The following is an 18,284-nucleotide window of genomic DNA, read 5'->3' on the forward strand; positions in this document are numbered from 1 at the left end:
GTACAAAGTCCTTGCGTGTGAGAGAGCAATTTTTATTTCTCTATTGTTTCTCTATTTAAAAAAAAAGAGGTGGAGGGGCAGGGGCCCTGTCTGCAGGGAAAAAAGACTAAGATTCATTTAATTAAAAAAACAAAAACAAAAAAAAAACAAACTTTAGTGAAAATAAAAATCCAAACATAAGCTCAGGTTTCTAGCTGCATATATGCAGCTGATAACTTGGTAAGGACTGCCACACTCTTACGTACAGCAAATGGCAAAGATAATACAGCAATGCATCTTTTCAGCTGGTTCTAAAAAACTGCAGCCTTGGAATCAGAACGAAACACACCACTTATTTTGAGGCAGCCCCCTGCAATCAGTTGTTCTGCACAGAGACCTGGCAGTCATTTATAGGGACTGGCACTGTGGGAATTGCTATTTGGATACAATCAGAGTGCAAAGGGAACCCTGATGCCAAGTGGCAAGACACAAGCATAGCTATCCAAAGGGAATTTAGCTATAAAAATACAGTTTTTACAAATGGTGTCCCCAGGAGGACACAATACTGGGGGGGTAGTTTAAAAAAAAAAAAAAAAAGCAGGATCGGTTTGGTCCATTTGTTTAAGAAACACTGAAGGCTTAAGAATGTCCCAGGCACAAAGATCTCCCCAAATCTCTGTTTTTTCTCATTCTGTGTGAGGATAAGAGAATAAAGGGGTATTTTAAAACAAGACTAGGCAATGTAAAAACCTCCCTGACATCTTAAAAGCATCAGACATTCAAGATCCTCCAAGTACCAAACTGCGAGAAAGCACCAAGTCTTGCGGCAGCTCTGTTCCGTGTCACCGTCTCAGGATGATGATGCACCATCAAAGGCATTAGAGACCGCTGCACACACAATTCACTTACAGAAAAAAACATTCATGATCAATAACCTTTCATGTGAAACCAAAACACATTCCTCTCCCCACTTCTGCTTCTCTCTGACGTGGGACAATTTTGGTAGAACAATGATAAAACTGTTTTTAAAAAGAATAGCTATAACTGTCACAGCCTCAAAGAAACGATATGACTCAACTCAAGAAACTTAAATTAATATAAAAACCAAACACTGCGTTGATCTGTTGCAAACTGTTCCAACAAGGCTTCCAACGTCCACATCCTCTGGTCTTCTCCAGAGCTGACCGTTGTTCTTGCAAGGTTTGTGGTGTCCTCAATCAAAGGTAACCAACTCCCCTTGCAAATCCAGCCCCTCTTCTCCAGAGGACTCTGGCCTGCATGGAGCAGCTCCTGCTCCTCCATGGAGATGAGCAGCCGTGCTCCTGCCTGTCTTCAAAGAGAGGACAGCAGCAGAAAACAAACTGGATGCAACCAGCCACAGTTGAGGGCTGTGTTTTAGAAGAGGAGGTTGCTCTGGGGTCAGCCATTGTTAATACTACGACACTGTGTCCCGCAGCCTTCCAGCTTCTATGGATTCTGTCCGGATAAGATTTCTAAGATGAGCCACAGGGGCTGAATGGTTGTCAAACTCTACGGCTGATGCAGAGTACAGAGAAATCTTCTGCTCCCATCACAATCGTCCCTGTGTTATTTCACTGTAAAGAGGGAAAAAAACCAAAACAGTAGTTAGAATATTCAGGGAGGCTTGCAAAGCAGGGTGAGCAAATCTCTTCCGTGGTGAAAGGGGCTGGGTTGCTAAGCGGTGGTGAAAAATAAGAGACTCAAGCCCACTAGCAAAGCGAAGCCTCACTGTCATTTCACAAGCTCGTCTCTGAACAGGCACTAGCATTTCTCAATGCCCAGTGGCCCTGGCTCTGGCCCGAGGTCCACGAGCACTGGTTCTATTCCCTGCTTTTCCATAGACCTGCTTTGGGCAGGTTCTCTCTGGGCCTGAATGTCCCCTCCCATCTCAAGTGCTCTCCAGCACAGAGACTGTCGTTCATTAGTGGTCTATGTAACATGCAGCGCAACCAGGCTCCAGGCCTTAACAAAGGAACAAAGTAATTAATTGAGTTAGTCTGTTACATTTAACAATTCTCATAACCTAAGCACAAAAATTCTGCATTTTCAACACTCTAGGTGAACACTTCAATTAAAAACCAAATTAAACCCTTTTTAAAACAGCCTGACAGAGCCCTCCTTGCACCTAAGGAAATGCAGGCACTTACAAAGCTTATTTCCGTCTCTGGCACTTCTTCAAAATGTTCTGTCAGTTTTGAGGAGCGTTCTGTTACAGAAGGCCCTGCAGAGCCACTGGGAAAACAGAAAAGGGATATCTAGAAAGCTATTTCTTCTAAAGAATCCTTCAAAATATTTAGTGCTTCCTTGGGTTCCCGACCATGCCCGCAGTCATATCCAAGTGATAAAGCATCTCTTAGCCTCAGGTGAGATGTCCCTGACTCTATCCCAGGGAACGTGTACTTGAAAAGACTGCACCGGCTGTTAGGAAAAACACAAAAACCCTCCACTCCAAAGTGACTATGCCAGTCTGGAATCCTGCTTTCCCTCCCTCCCTCCCCCACAAGAGCGCCATGATGTGTTACTGTCCCTCCAGAGCAGACTGCTCCTGGCACACATTCTACATGAGTCCTGCAGGAATTCTTATTCAAACAAGAACCGTCCCGCATCACAGACTCAACTGAGCAGAGTTTCAGGCAAGCAGGTGGGGCCCTCCACTGGGTGTTGACTCAGAGAAATGCGGAGTCTGGGCCAACTTACATCACATGTTTCTGTTCCACAAACATTCCATCCCTGGTGTTTACTCAGTTGGAGCAGTCACCTCCCCTCCCCTGGTTTTAATTGCTCTGTTTATTCGGTAAGTGTGTACCTGACGCACTAGATGAAGGTGCTTATGTTCAGATAAACCAATGGCTCCTCTTTACAAGGCTCCTTAGCACAGTGGCTTTCAACCTTCTTTCACCTGTGAACGCCTAAAAAAATTTCAAAGGAAGGTCCAGGCCCCTTTGCAAGTCTTAGTCTGCGGATCATGGACTGCAAACCACTGCCCTTGTACACTGCTGGCATGGAAATACATACTCCTATATGGAACAGATTCCTAGAGTCAATGGAGTGATCTAATGGGCTAGAACAGGGCACCAATGGTAAGTCTCTAATCCGTGTGTGCACATGTGCAAAGCAGCTGACAAGCACTGACCCCGAAAAAGGTCCGAGTGCATGGGGAGTGAGAGCTTCTTTGCTTTGACTGTAATTTTTTCACTCACTTCAACCCCAACTCTTGCCTTCGATGACAACCCCCTTCCCTGCCACCCTTGAAGGCTTCCAAACTGGGCCAGGCCTTCCCTCCCTTCAAGCAATACAGGAAAGGCAACGTGAGCATGACCTCCTGACATGGCTTCACGACATAAGCGTGGAGAACCCACACAGCAGATAGGCGAAGTTCATCCTGGTGAACAAGGATTTCACACAGTACTATGTGTAACACAGACCAGGCCATACTAATCACAATCATTCTAAAGGAAACAGCTGTGATTGCATAAGGAAAGCCACATGCTTCTGAAGTTGAAGGTGCTTTAGCTTGTGCAACTAATGCACCCAGGGCTTAGAATCATAGAACACTAGGACTGGAAGGGACCTCGAGAGGCCATCGAGTCCAGCCCCCTGCACCAATGGCAGGACCAAGTACTATCTAAACCATCCCTGACAGACATCTAACCAACCTGTTCTTAAATATCTCCAGCGATGGAGATTCCACAAACTCCCTAGGCAATTTATTCCACTGTTCGACCGCCCTGACAGTTAGGAACTTTTTCGTAATATCCAACCTAGACCTCCCTTGTTGCAGTTTAAGTCCATTGCCTCTTGTTCTACCCTCAGAGGCCAAGAAGAACAAGTTTTCTCCTTCCTCCTTATGACTCCCTTTTAAATACCTGAAAACCGCTATCATGTCTCCCCTCAATCTTCTCTTTTCCAAACTAAACAAGCCCAGTTCTTTCAACCTTTTTTCATAGGTCACATTCTCTAGACCTTTAATCATTCTCGTCACTCTTCTCTGGACCCTCTCTAGTTTCTCCACATCTTTTTGAACTACGGTGCCCAGAACTGGACACAATACTCCAGCTGAGGCCTAACCAGTGCAGAGTAGAGCGGAAGAGTGACTTCTCATGTCTTGTTCACAACACACCTGTTAATGCATCCCAGAATCATGTTTGCTTTTTTTTGCAACAGCATCACACTGTTGACTCATATTTAACTTGTGGTCCACTATAAGCCCTAGATCCCTTTCTTGTTTATTTCCAGCAGGCTACGCCTTGTCACCTGCTGCTGTGTGCATCAACTGCAGGGTATGCCCAACAGAGCTGCGAAATTGCAAGATGGAGAATGCTTGATGGATGTAAAGTGGTCACGAAAAACTAAGACCTCAGCCAACAATCTGCTCATACACATTCGGCAGACTTGAGACACTGGAAACCTTGTCTCTGGACACAGAGGGCACCGTGCATCTCTCCTGCCTAGACGAAGACTAACTTAGTTGAGTGATTACTCAAGGTTGAACTAGCTACCTCCTCTCCTGAGCTTTTTGAGTTGTGAACTTCCAACACCACTGACCTATAGTTGCATGACTGCGGTGTCTCCTTTTTTACCCTCATTTATCAGTTTGGGGGGCATCCATGCCCATGAGGGGTTTTTATTGCTTCTCACTTCCATGTGGGCCCCAAATGATTCTTCTGAGGGGCAGTGACCCCCAGCCCATAAGAGGTCCCCCCACTCTGCTTTATATGTTAAGTACAAAGCAAAGGAGTGCCTTCTGCTCTAGGTCTTCACCCTCACCTATTGGAGAGAAAGCTGAGAATTGTTCTAACTGTACAGCTTTCAGACACGTGAACGTGAACTCCCACTGACCTACACAGAGATCACAAAAGTGAAACTCTGCATTGAGTGGTAAATACAAAGCCACAGGCTTGCTGAATCTACACAGAAGGAAAAAATTCTGCTTTACATCCATGTAAACAACAGTTATGAAACTACCTCAGTTCCAGTCTCTTAATACAGTGCCCTGGGATTTGAACACAAGACCAACAACCCTTGCTCTAGCAATCTGTCCTAACTTGCATCTGTGGGAGGTTAGAGAAAGGTAACTGCATCCCATGATTGCTTGACAGGGTCAGGAACGAATCCATGGGTAGTGTTACACCTTTGGCCAAACATATTAATGGGTAGGTGAAGGATGGCAGCAGAATAAATGTTCATGGAAATCCAGATTTGGTGGCCCAGTGGAGGCTGGGAACACTGTCATGCAAGGAGGACACCACCATGATTTTCTAAGGGATCCAGGGAATATCACGCCTTGAATATACTAATCATCCACCTTCTGGCTTACAACAACCTGGGTTCACTTCTGTTTAGGTGCAAGCACCCACCATGTAACATGGTATGTTGTCACATATGACGAATTACCTATATGCCAACCACTTAGAACCCTTTGAACAATAAAAGGGCATATAACAGGTGGATAAGAGGGCCTATTAAAACAGGCTACTAAGCATTGCATCTACAGAGAGTAGAAATCAGAATTCTGTTTAGAACTGAACAGGTTTCAGGCAAAGCATGATCCTCACCCTCACCTATTTGAGCAGATGGCAGGAGCTGTTCTAGCCAAATCCTTTGGTGAGGTTTCAGATTTGTGAACTTGCACTCCCACTGACCTAAGCAGAAATTAAAGGAAAGAGACCCTCAGTGGTGAGTCAAGAAAAAAAAGCCTGAGATATGCTGCCTTCACTGAAAAGGAGATCTATTTTAGCATTCCTACAAAGAAGTGAGGGGAGAGGGGCAAATTATAAATTTATAATCCAATTCTGGTTCAGGACAGAAGAAAAGCCAGATGGTGAGTTGGGTTTGTGACATTCTGCAGTCAATGCTATCCTCATGAGTCAAAGTTTCTGGATCATTTGTGTAAAGAAATCACCATCAGAGCAGTTGTGTGCTTCCATGACCAAGACTGCCTCTGCCCTTACAGCCCTTCCTGATGTCTACAATTTTACCCCCTTTGAAATAACCAAAAGATTCAAGGGAGCCTTTTTGTTGCTTCCTTAAAACAGGCTATGCACATTCAGCAAGCAGCAGATGCATTTTTAAAACTCATTTTCTTTTGGCCTCACTTTCAGAGATGTTAAGCACCTATAATTCCCATGGCCAAAGCTCAATACCTCTGGCAAAAAACAAATTCTCACCAAAACATCTACTGTAAATGACTTCAAATGAGCAGGCAAAAAACCAAAGCTGTTACATATGCAGTTCCAGCAAGCAGCTGGAAGGCCAATATGACTCACAACTTTACAAAGCAGGGGATGCAACACGGTCTCACCTTCAAACACAACATTGCATGTTAATGGTGTTATGATGGTCCTTTGAATATGTTCGCTGCTGATTGCACTAAATCTGTCCGGCACGTGACAACTACTCAAAGATCTGGTTAGTTTGGCAAACATGCCGAAACCACAAACCTCCCATGAAAGCATCAGGGATTTGCCCCGTGATGGAGGCACACAGCCTGCAGTGTTCTCCCACGCAATGTTGTGTTTCATGGAGTTACCTGTTTGCTGGAGAGTTAAGGCCTCCACTGCCCAATGAGGAAGTGGACAAAGTTGTTGCTATGGAATCACTGTTAGCTTCATCTACTGGAGGAGTTCTGGGAAGGAGATCAGGGCGACCAAGGTGGGACCCTAAAGAGAAGAGCAAAGTAGATACACTGATCATTAGTACAATGAATAGCATCCCCAGCATGAGCACCATGTACTAAGATCTTCTGTAGGCAATGTGGCCTCATGGTACAGAAAGTCATCCTGCAAGAAACTACCCAACAGAAAGGTCCAGTTTAGCACATCGCGTACCTATTCTCAGTGAATCTATCTCTTTGTGGTACAGCTTCACCAACACACTGGTAGGGCATGATCCACAGGGAAGCCCAGGATACCACTTAATCCGACCACACAGGAATTACCCCACCGGACTGAACCATAGATCCAATCTGTCCAGTATCCTGTCTTATAAAGACCAGTACCACATACTTCAGAGGCTGGCACAGAGCCACTGCTGACATGGGATAATACACCCCTGACCACATTATTTCTCCTTCTGTCCACTAAGAGTTAAAGATAATCTTAACCCTTGAAGCCTGAGATTTAAAATCTCTTTGAGAATTTATAACAAGAATATCCAGTTGTAACTCAGAGATGTCCAGTCCCTTTTTGTTCCCTGCTAAAACAGTTCTTGTTTTCAATCACCTCCTGTAGCAGTGACTGCCATGAGCTAAGTATAAATTCTCTGGAAAAAGCCTCTTTAGTGTCCCATCACTAATGTAAATTCTATGCTGGCAGTTCCCCAATGGGCTGAGACACATTGTAGGAAAGCCTGATGTCTTCAGCTGGTCTAGATAAGTTATCTCAGAACGCCACATCTCTTGAGCTACACAATATACTAATGGCTCCATCGGAGCCCTGGTAACAGCAATTAGATCCGAGATTCCAGAACAATGGTATCTAGCAAGCTTGCAGACTCAGGCAGCATGTACTGAATGCCCTCAACAGACTAACCAGTGGAGATCTTTGATCAGAAAAATCTGGGCTGAACAAAGCTTCTTTCACAGTTCTTTTTCACAAGGAGAGCCATTCCTGCCATGTGGCTTTTCTAGCATAGGCACCAACCTTGCTCCACATCAGCTTCGGTCGTTACTTGCACTTTTGTCTCACATGATGCATGTGACTGGGAAGGGGCTCCACCCTGGCCTGCCCTCCGAGGAATGGTGGTGCCAGACCGGCTCTTTTTAGAAGGGGAAAGTTTTACTGAAAGACAAAAGCATAGAAATATCTTACGTGTTATCATCTTTTCCCAGAAACAAAACAGGTATACGAAATCATGAACGGTGCAGAGAGGGCGGATAAAGAAAAGTTATTTACTTGTTCCCATAATACAAGAACTAGAGGACACCAAATGAAATTAATGGGTAGCAGGTTTAAAACTAATAAAAGAAAGTTCTTTTTCACACAGTGCACAGTCAATCCGTGGAACTCCTTGCCACAGGAGGCTATGAAGGCTAGGACTATAAGAGAGTTCAAAGAAGAGCTAGATAAATTAATGGAGATTAGGTCCATAAAAGACTATTAGCCAGGGGGTACAAATGATGTCCCTAGCCTCTGTCTGTCAGAGGATGGAGATGGATGGCAGGAGACAAGTTGCTTGATCACTGTCTTTGGTCTGCCACCTGGCACTGGCCACTGTCAGCAGATGGGATGCTGAGCTAGATAGACCTTTGGTCTGACCCAATAATGGCCATTCTTATGCAACATCACACATAGCAACATCCATGTCCTTCCTCCATCATTAAATGATAAAGCATAGGTCTGACAAAAGCCCATGGATGAAGGAAACTCTCTTAGGAGTTGCCAGTCACAGTCAGTGGGGCAGGAACACCCTGACAGAGCACAAGTTTCCTACTGATGAGGCACACTTCCAGTTGTACCCTCTTCTGGCTACTGCAGCCTCCTGAGAACCCACCTGTGAAGAGATACTCACATGGTATTTTCTTGAAGGCAGTGTTGCACATGAAGCGTTGGAACCTTTCTGCATAGAAGCTGGGCCTATGCACAGATACAGTATCCTAAAAACACCCAAAGGAGAAGAGTTACACATGTAACTAGGGCTAAGCAGCGTTCCAAGACAGAATGAGTTCATTTTAGAGCAGGTTAACATTTGGAACAAGCATGATCACACGATATTAAAGGCACCTTTATAAATGATGTATGAAGACTTCATAAGTGACTAATAGCTCCTGAAAGCAGAGCGAGTACGTGTTACAAACAGAGAAATAGACGGTTATAAGCAAATGACTGACATGGACGAGCAACTGATTTTATGCATTTATTAACATGTATCATGTTGATCTAAATTTGTTAATTTGTTAACTGTCTGTTTGATGGGACACATGGTTTGAAAATACTGCTGTTAAGAGATTTAAAACTCCAAGAGTAATCGGGTGACTGTATCTCCCTATCCCAAATATGGGACAGGGAGATTCCGGGGGCGAAAGATATGAGAGAGAGAGAGGAGGAACAGCTCCTCCTGGTTCCACCAAGGCCTGGGAAGCCAGGAACTGAGTGGCACTTGCACGGGTGGGCTCCTGGCTCCCCAAGGTGGGATCCTGCTGCCTGGTTCCCAGATCCCTATGCCTCATGGGGCTGGGAAGGAGGTGGCAGCCACTGGTGCTCCTCCTAGCTCTCTCTAGGTATGGGGCTCTGGGAACCAGGTGTCAGCTGCGCGGGTGGGCTCCTGGCTCACAATGCTTTGGGCAGCTAGGAGCCAGGAGGCAGCCATACTGGTCCAGCTCCTCCTGGGGCAACCAGGCACAGCTGCGCAGGTCTAGCTCCCGGCCCCTGAGAACGGCAGGAAGCCAGGAGCCAGGCACAGCTGCATGGGTCTGGCTCCCTCGAGTCACTGGGAGCCAGGTGCAGCCCTGCAGGTTTGGGTCTAGCTCCCAGCTCTCTCGCACCCTAGGGAGCCAGGAACTGGGCAGCAGCTGTGCCCATGTGTGGCAGGAACTAGGAGGCATCTACTCCCCCTGCAAATACAGGTCAATTAGCCCCATTTTGAAACTAAATCAGGACGCCTTCTTGGTGCCCACAATATGAAACAGGACAGATGGCTATCCTAAAAAGTAACTTTCTCGTTACATACCCCATCGTGTACTAATGCTTTCCATGAGTGCTCCAACTTCTTAACAAATCTGAAATGAGATTTGAAAGCAGTTACCAGACAATAGTAGTCATCACTTAGTCTTTGCAATCACCATTAGTAAGTTACAGTCATTGCTAAAGTTTGGCTGCTTAACATTGACAAATATAACACAAATATACCTTTTTGCAAAGCCTACTTTCCAGAGCTAGCTAAAAGACTCCTTAAACATTCGGTAGCAGTTTTATTCTTTTGGGAAGAGATCTGAAGTGGTACAGGTGGCAATGAGATAATGGCCACTGACTATTAAGGGAAGCTTTCTTCATTTATCCTTAGACTTTTTTTTTTTTTTTTTTTTTTTTTTTTTTTTAAAGTTAGCTAGAATTCCCAGCTACATGCATATGTGCTGGAATGAAGGGTAGCGATGGTACCACAGCACCTCCAGCCTGGAAGTGGTTTCCATCATATACGCAACACACAACCTCCACTGCACAAACTGTTCCACTACCCTCGCCTATGTACCATACTGACACTAATGTTACAATCATGTGAGCAAAGTCACACAGCTACTTTTCATTCCAAAGGGAAGGGGAAATTTTAAGCTACCACTTATTTTTCTCTGCCACTTCCTGTACACTCCCTTCAGCATAATCACCACGTCCAAGAAAAACCTGCCCTGTAAGAGCAGGCCTGTACTCTGACACTGAATAAAGGAGGTAACAAAAGGTCCAGAGTAGCATGTGAGGATTTCAGCTTAGGAAAAATGTCAAAGAAATGGGGCAACAAAATTAAACTCTGTTTGTAATATTCAGCAAACAAGCCATAGAGTCTCAGACACAGACGACCAAAGCAGGGTCAATTTTATTACTGGAGGTTTAAATCATCCATCGTTGACAACAGATCGATGTCATTTAAAGACTCTTACCTGTAGGACTGTAGCACATCAATGATGCCGATATATAAAAGCAGTCTCTCCCCCTTTGAATTCCGGGCTGGAATGCCTCCCATTCTAGAAAACAAAACGGAAAACATGAGGTTTGCTTACCCTGACCAAAATATTTCCACAAGACCCAACTCAGCCTTGTATGTGTTAAAATGGATTAACAAGTGGCAACATGCAGAGAACAACTGCTGAGCTAACAAACATTAGTGAAGACAAAGCAGAGCTAAAAGCTATGTCAGTAAATTACCAAACATACCGAGAGTTTATCCCTGTTTTCTATACATTTGTCTGTTTACCTAAATATTGTTTATTTTCTTTACTGTGGGCTGGTTAATTGATAAAGGTCTACTTTAGAGAAGAACCCAAGAAAACCTGGAGTATCTTGTACTGGTCACCCTTGGAGACAGGCATTCAGGTCTGAGTCACTACAGCAATTCCTATAATATGTGGAGGAGATACTTAATCTTTAGCTGTTCTGAGCGTTTTACTGTTCTGAGTGCTTTACAGCTTGTAGGTCTTGTATGGACACGTTAATCCTCACAAATCCCTGTAAGGCTGGTAAGCATCCTGCTTTCACAGGTCAAGGAAGCAGAGGCACAGAGGACTTAAATGACTTGCTCAAGATAAGGAACTGAAACCTGAACTCAGGAGTCCTGAATTCCTAGCCTCAGGCTCAACTCCCTACTGCATATTCCCATCACAATGCTTTGACTCTGCCATCCATGCTTGGGACCTAAAACACACTTCAGTTGAATTTTACCCCATCTGCTCTAACTACCAATTGGCCAATATCATTTGAATAATCAATACAGGCATACTGGTCATCAGTTTCTATGGTGCCACCTCGCCGGGCCTCTCCTTGGATTGACTCCATAGCCGTGGAGTAAAGAGCTTTTTGGGCAGCCGGCCTCCGCGTGTCCGACTGAGACGTCCCATCCATTATTGCACGCTCTCGCTGCGCCTGATCGATGTTATGCACTGCCACAAGCAAACTATAATCCATGATTTTAAAACTCTGCAGAACCTGAAGAGAAACAAATTCAACACAGCACCATTTATGTTTTGCAAGCTACATGAATTGTTAAACTATTCCCGTTTTATGCATGGTACTATTTTTGTTTATTGTTTCAAAAACACCAAGGGGATGGTCTCTACATAAACCGTCATGATTTTCACCCATAGTTCTCAATAAGTAACTTTACAAACGACAGTAAACCTCTGCATCTTTCTTTCACAGACTGGGAAACCGAGAAAATGGATTTGTACAGGGCTGGAAACCAGATCAGTTGCAGGTACAGATCTCAGGCCCTCTGACTCACAGTCTAGTGTCTTATTCACAGAGCTGCCCTAAAATTAGAGCTCCTGCTACTATAAAAATAGTAAGACATTACTAGTTGGGAGCAGGTAAGCCAAAAGACTCACTGGACCCCTGAGGAAGGGAGCTGGGGCCCAGGTCCACGCTGCTGGAAGGGGCAGGGCCTCAGACAGCAGGGGCAAGGCCAGGGAAACCAGCCCTCAGTGCCAGCAGGAGTGCACTCCGATTCCTCACTGCCATCTGTAGCGTGCCACACAGAGACACAGAACTCAATTCTAGCACCTTTCACTTTAAAACGTCACCATGGAACTATGTGGACTACAGACACACAAGGGGAAAAAACAAGCTAAATGGCAGGCCCAAGAAGCTGTATAGTGACTCTGGGTATGCACATTTCAAGGGGTGAAACTAACCTAACCCCACAGCGAAGGCAGGGAATCAGTCTCAATTCAGCCTGCCTCACCCTTCACTTACCAAACAATCTCTCTGTAGTGTTTTGCACAAGGCATTGTACATGTCAGAGTCTAAGAACAGGCCATCAGGGATATCCTGCATAAAATCCAAGTCTTTGTATGTCGGGAAGACCTTCTCCCGCTCCTTCTGGGAGGCTCGCCGCTTATAGGTAGAGCCTTTCAAGTCATACTTCAGGTGCATTTTCACAGAGCGGGGCAGCAGGTTGTTCATCACGACGATGCGGATGTTCTTCCCTCCAGCCTGCACACAGTACAGGCCATAGAACTTCGGCAGCAGTGTCCGAGGATTCTGATTCAAGTTCTAAATGCCCAAAGACAGAGGACATAACGTCAGAGTCCGCTCAACTCCCTGAAGTCTGAGCAGCTAGCTAGCTGTTCTTTATCAGTCAACCTGAACCACAAACCTCTATCTGGGGTCCACAGACATTATGAAGAAAGAAACAAATCAGGGGTGAGTGAAACTGGGGCACAGATGGAAAATTCTAGGATGTGTTTTCTTTGTAAAACTGAATGTGTCAGATGCAGTGCACAGGAAGGAATTTGCACTTTCATCACAAAATTATCTGCCAGGCTCATCTGTAGCTGCCTACAGGGCAAAGGAGGATTTTTTGTGCTTAGCTCTCTAAGCTTGCCACTCCCTCTCCAAGCTGAGCTCTCATCAGATCTCATGCTAAGCAGGACAGAGGTGGGTGCATATTGGAATGAGAGACCCCTAAAATCCTGGTGATTACAGATATGAGCATTGGTCCAGTATCTCAGCCCACGATTACAAGCAAAGTGGTGGTAGTGCCAGGGGCTGGTAGGAAGAGGTCTTAACCATTGCACCTGAGGAGGGCTTTAAACTAAGTTCATTGGGGGAAGGTGACACAAGCCCTGAGGTAAGTGAGGAAGGATGAGGGAACAATCAAGTGGGTTTGCTGGGTGAAGAGGAGAAAGTGAGCCAATCGGCCACTTCTCTAAGATGCCTGTACACTAATGCCAGAAGCCTAGGGAACAAACAGGAAGAATTAGAGACCCTGGCACAGTCAAAGAAGTATGAGGTGGTTGGAATAACGGAAACTTGGTGGGACGATTCGTATAACTAGAGCACGGTCATGGAAGGTTATAAACTGTTTAGGAAGGACAGACGGGGAGAAAAGGAGGAGGAGTTGCGCTCTATGTGAGGGAGCAGCATACTTGCTCAGAGCTCCAGTATGAAGAAGGAGAAAATCCAGTGGAGTGTCTTTGGGTTAAACTTAGAGGCAGAAGTAACAGAGATGATGTTGCAGTTCATGTCTGCTATAGACAGCCAGGTCAGGGAGATGAGACAGATGAGCCTTTCTTCAGGCAGCTAAGTGAAGCTTCCAAATCACAGTCCCTGGTTCTCATGGGAGACTTTAATCATCCAGACATTTGTTGGGAGACCAATACAGCAGCACACAGACAATCCAGGAAGTTTTAGGAGAATGTTGGGGATAACTTCTTGGTACAAGTGCTGAAGGAACTGACCAGGGGCCACGCGCAACTTCACCTGCTGCTCACAAACAGGGAAGAACTAGTAAAAGAAAGAGAAGTGGGAGGAAACCTGGGCTGCAGCGACCATAAGATTGTAGATTTCAGGATCCGGAGAAAACGAAGAAAGGTGAGCAGTAACATACAGACCCTTGATTTCAGAAGAGCAGACTGACTCCCTGAGAGAACGGATGAGCAGGATCTCTTGGGAAACGAAGATGAAGGGGAAAAGAGTTCAAGAGAACTGGCAGTATTTTAAAGAAGTCTTACTGAAGGCACAGGAACAAACTATCCCGCTGCATAGTAAGAAGTGCAAACATGGCAGGCAACCAGCTTGGCTTCATGGGGAAATCCTTAGTCAGCTTAAACTCAAAAAGGATGCATACAAGAAATGGAAACGTGGACAGTTGACTAAGGAGAAGTATAAACATATGGCTGGAGAATGCTGGGCAGTAATCAGGAAAGCAAAAGCACAATTGGAACTGCAGCTGGCAAGGGGTGTGAAGAGTAACAAGAAGGGTTTCTACAGGCATGTTAACAATAAACAGGTTATCAGAGAGGTGTGGGGCCATTACTGGATGAGGGAGGTAACCTGGTGACAGATGATGTAGGAAAAGCTGAAGCAGTCAATGCTTTTTTTGCTTCAGTCTTTACGGACAAAGTCAACTTCCACGTGACAGTCCTAGACAATGCAGTATGGGAAGATGGAGAGCAGCCACCTGTGGGGAAGGAACAAGTTCTAAGCTATCTAGAAAAACTAGATGCACACAAGTTCATGGGTCTGGATCTAATGCACCCTAGGGTACTGAGGGAATTGGCAGAGGTCATTGCTGAAACTTTGGTCATTATCCTTGAAGATTCTTGGAGATCGTGGGGAGATACCGGATGACTGGAAGAAGGCAAACGTAGTGCCCATCTTTAAAAAAGGAAAGAAGGACAATCCACGGAACTATAGACTGGTCAGCCTTACCTCAATCCCTGGGAAAATAATGGAGGGAATCCTCAAGTAATCCATTTTGGAGCACTTAGAAGAGGGGAAAATGATCAAAAGTAGCCAACATGGATTCACCAAGGGAAAGTCCTGCCTGACCAATCTGATTAGCTTCTATGATGAGGTAACAAGCTCTGTGGACATGGGGAATTCAGTGGATGTGATATACCTTGATTTCAGCAAAGCTTTTGATATGGTCTCCCACAACATGCTTGTCCATAAGTTAAGGAAATATGGATTGGATCCTTGGACTATAAGATGGATAGAAAGCTGGCTTGATGGTTGGGCCCAACGCATAGTGGTCAATGGCTCAATATCTGGATGGCAGTCCATTTCAAGCGGAGTGCCACAAGTCTCGGTTCTGGGGCTGGTGTTATTCAACATCTTTATTAATGACCTGGATGAGGGACTGGGTTGCACCCTCAGCAAGTTTGCGCATGACACAAAACTAGGGGGAGAGGTAGATATGTTGGAGGGTAGAGAGAGAATCCAGAGTGACCTGGATAAATTGGAGGACCAGGCCAAAAGAAATATGAGGCGGTTCAACAAGGGGAAGTTGTAGAGTCCTGGACCTGGGGCAGAAGAATCCCAAGCATTGTTACAGGCTGGGGACCGACTGGCTCAGCAGCAGTACGATGGAAAGGGACCTAGGGGTTATGACGGATGAAAGGCTGGATATGAGTAAACAGCGTGCCCTTGTAGCCAAGAAGGCTAATGGCATACTAGGGTGCATTAGGAGGAGCATTTCGAGCAGATCTAGAGAAGTAGTTATTCCCCTCTATCGGCACTGGTGAGGTCACGTCTTGAATATGGTGTCCAGTTTTGGGCCTCCCAGTATAAAAACATGTGGATTTGCTGGAGCAGGTTCAGTGGAGGGCAACAAAAATGATAAGGGGCTGGAGCACAAGACCTATGAGGAGAGACTGAGGGATTTGGGCTTGTTTAGTTTACAGAAGAGAAGACTAAGGGGTGATTTAATAGGAGCCTTCAACTTACTGAAGGGGAGTTCTAAAGAGGAGGGTGAGAAACTGTTCTCAGTGGTGTCAGATGGCAGAACAAGGAGTAATGGTCTGAAGTTGAAGAGTGAGAGGTGTAGATTAGATATTAGGAAAAACTACTTCGCCAGGAGGGTGGTGAAGCACTGGAATGTGTTGCCTAGAGAGGTGGTGGATTCTCCATCCCTCGAGGTTTTTAAGTCCCGGCTGGACAAGGTCCTGACTGGGATGACTTAGTGGGGGTTGATCCTGCTTGAAGCAGGGGGCTGGGATAGATGACCTCCCGGGGTCCCTTCCAGCCCTGTGATTCTGTGATGTATTAAAAATATCATGTTTTTTTCCCCCTAAGGCAGGGACATTTATCCTGGCCAAAGTCCCACTCAGAGATGCAGCTAGTAAAGTAGTCTGGCCCGATTTGCCATCTCTAGTGGAATTCTGTACCTAGACAGACACTCAGGAGATCATGGAACACACAGAATCATAGAATCCTAGGGCTGGAAGGGACCTAAGGAGGTCATCTAGTCCAGCCCCCTGCCTGAAACAGGTATGTTACATTTAAACAACAAGTAAGTGTTTGTTGGGCAGTACTGATAGATTCTGTACTGAATGATTCAGAAGGGGTGAAAGGAGGAAATAAGGAGCTTTACGAGTCTTCGCATATCTTGGGTGTGAGCTTCTCCCACACTGACAGAGCGTGCATGCAAAGAGCCATTCAGCCATAAAGAATCTAGCAGGGCAAGCCTGAATGCTGGGCGGGTCCCTTTCAGAGATGCTGGCACTCTTCAAAACAATTCCTATGAGGATGTCTGGTGCAAACTTCCACGTGCCGGTCCAGAGGAACTCCAGCAGTATTAGTCACACACAGGAAGGTGCATCAGAATTAGCCAGCAGAGGCAAAATGGAATGGACCAACCCAAAAAGGCTCTGATCCAGATTTTCAGAGGTGCTGAGCGTTTACCAGTGCAGCAAATGGGAGCTGAGTGTGCTGAGCACCTCTGAAAACATGGCCTTGAGATCAGATGTTAAGCTGCTGGACAGAATGTGACCTGCCAGTTAATACTGACACTTTCAAGTTTATGCTGGCAGAGAAACATCATTATAACCCACACAGAGTGATCACCCACCCCACTTACCATATAGTAACCTGGCAGCAGCTTTTGCAAGAACTCTGCTTCTTTATGTTGAACTGTTTTAATGATGAATTCATCATCACTGGATACATAGAAGAGGGAACCACTGGCCCCAGAGTTTGAGAGCTCAATGAGTGGCTCACTGCAGAGTGAGTACTGAGTGGGGTAAATTAAAAAACAAAAACGTAAGACAAACTAGTGACATAAAACACAGGCAGCACCTTTACCAAAGCTTTAGTTAAAGGGTCAACTTGAGTGTCTGAGTACGGAGAACTGAAACTATTGCAAAGCACTTTGAGCTGCTCCAGTAAATGGCAGCATCATGTACTGCCCACAGATAAATATGCAATTCAGTACATAGACTGGTTACTAGTTCTTTAAGTTAGATAACCCTTGGGTACATTTTAGGAAAAGGGTGCAGAGCTCTAGCACAGCAAGTTGTAGCACAGCATTTTGAGTTCGGGAAGCACCCAATATGACTGTCTCTGGAATCCGGGGCGCTCAGGTTGGTGCTTTCTCTCATCCATAACTTTGTGCTAGAACATATTTCATTTGGCAAGATTACATGAAAGCATGGAGATACCCTGATAAGCCTGTGAGGTGTCAGAAGCTTCCCTCCCCCAGGTGTCTGTCTATTACTATTTGTATTACCATAGCACCTTGGAGCTCTAGTCATAGACCAGGATTTCACTGGGTTAGTGGAACTGCTTGCTATATTAAAGGTATTGGTCCTTCCTTTGAAACTGTTGGCCCATCAAACTGCCAAAGGGCAACATCTTCCAGCCACCAAATGGTCCCTATAAGCAAAGCCCACACCTCACAGGAGGCTGCTGCTCTTACTTCTAACACAGTGGCACAGTGCAAAGATTACCTGGCCCTGTGTGCATAACTCCATTTTGATTCTAGCAGCCTGAAATCCACATCACAGATGGGAGCTGCTCAATAGAATTAAGTGGGCTTCATTTGGCCCTGTGAGGTCCGTGGGCTGCAGGCACTGCTTTGGCTACCCTGGGATTAGGCAGCGCTTGCAAGGGAGCCTTCAGTGGGTCCAGGCTAGGAAAATCTCAAGGGAAGATGTTTAAGAAGCATGATCAAAATGGAATTGTTACAGAACTCTACATGGCAGTTTAGAAAACGCTGTTAAGAATCTGACAGACCAGACAGGTCTCATTTACTACACTCCAGAACAAGGCAGTAGTCATCAAAAGGGGCAAGTAATCTCAACAGGGATAAATATTAAACTGCCTGCTTGAGGAAACTGGCTGTAAGTGCAGTCCCAGCCA

General features: G+C 45.5%; 1 protein-coding gene across 1 annotated transcript in view; it reads right to left on the reverse strand.

Annotated features, from left to right (window-relative positions):
- The window catches only part of LOC142004015 (putative PIP5K1A and PSMD4-like protein), a 74,360-nt gene that overhangs the window by 30,816 nt on the left and 25,260 nt on the right, over positions 1–18,284 (reverse strand). Inside the window, exons 7-16 of the mRNA XM_074981435.1 lie at positions 17,005–17,157; positions 12,396–12,695; positions 11,425–11,630; positions 10,589–10,672; positions 9,667–9,715; positions 8,509–8,593; positions 7,641–7,778; positions 6,530–6,659; positions 5,562–5,642; positions 2,148–2,232 (exon numbers count right to left, since the gene is read on the reverse strand). Coding sequence (XP_074837536.1) covers positions 2,148–2,232; positions 5,562–5,642; positions 6,530–6,659; positions 7,641–7,778; positions 8,509–8,593; positions 9,667–9,715; positions 10,589–10,672; positions 11,425–11,630; positions 12,396–12,695; positions 17,005–17,157 — 1,311 coding nt within the window. The remainder of the gene's footprint in view (positions 1–2,147; positions 2,233–5,561; positions 5,643–6,529; positions 6,660–7,640; positions 7,779–8,508; positions 8,594–9,666; positions 9,716–10,588; positions 10,673–11,424; positions 11,631–12,395; positions 12,696–17,004; positions 17,158–18,284) is intronic.

The sequence above is a fragment of the Carettochelys insculpta genome, chromosome 30, assembly GCF_033958435.1.
Source record: "Carettochelys insculpta isolate YL-2023 chromosome 30, ASM3395843v1, whole genome shotgun sequence".
NCBI lineage: Eukaryota > Metazoa > Chordata > Testudines > Carettochelyidae > Carettochelys > Carettochelys insculpta.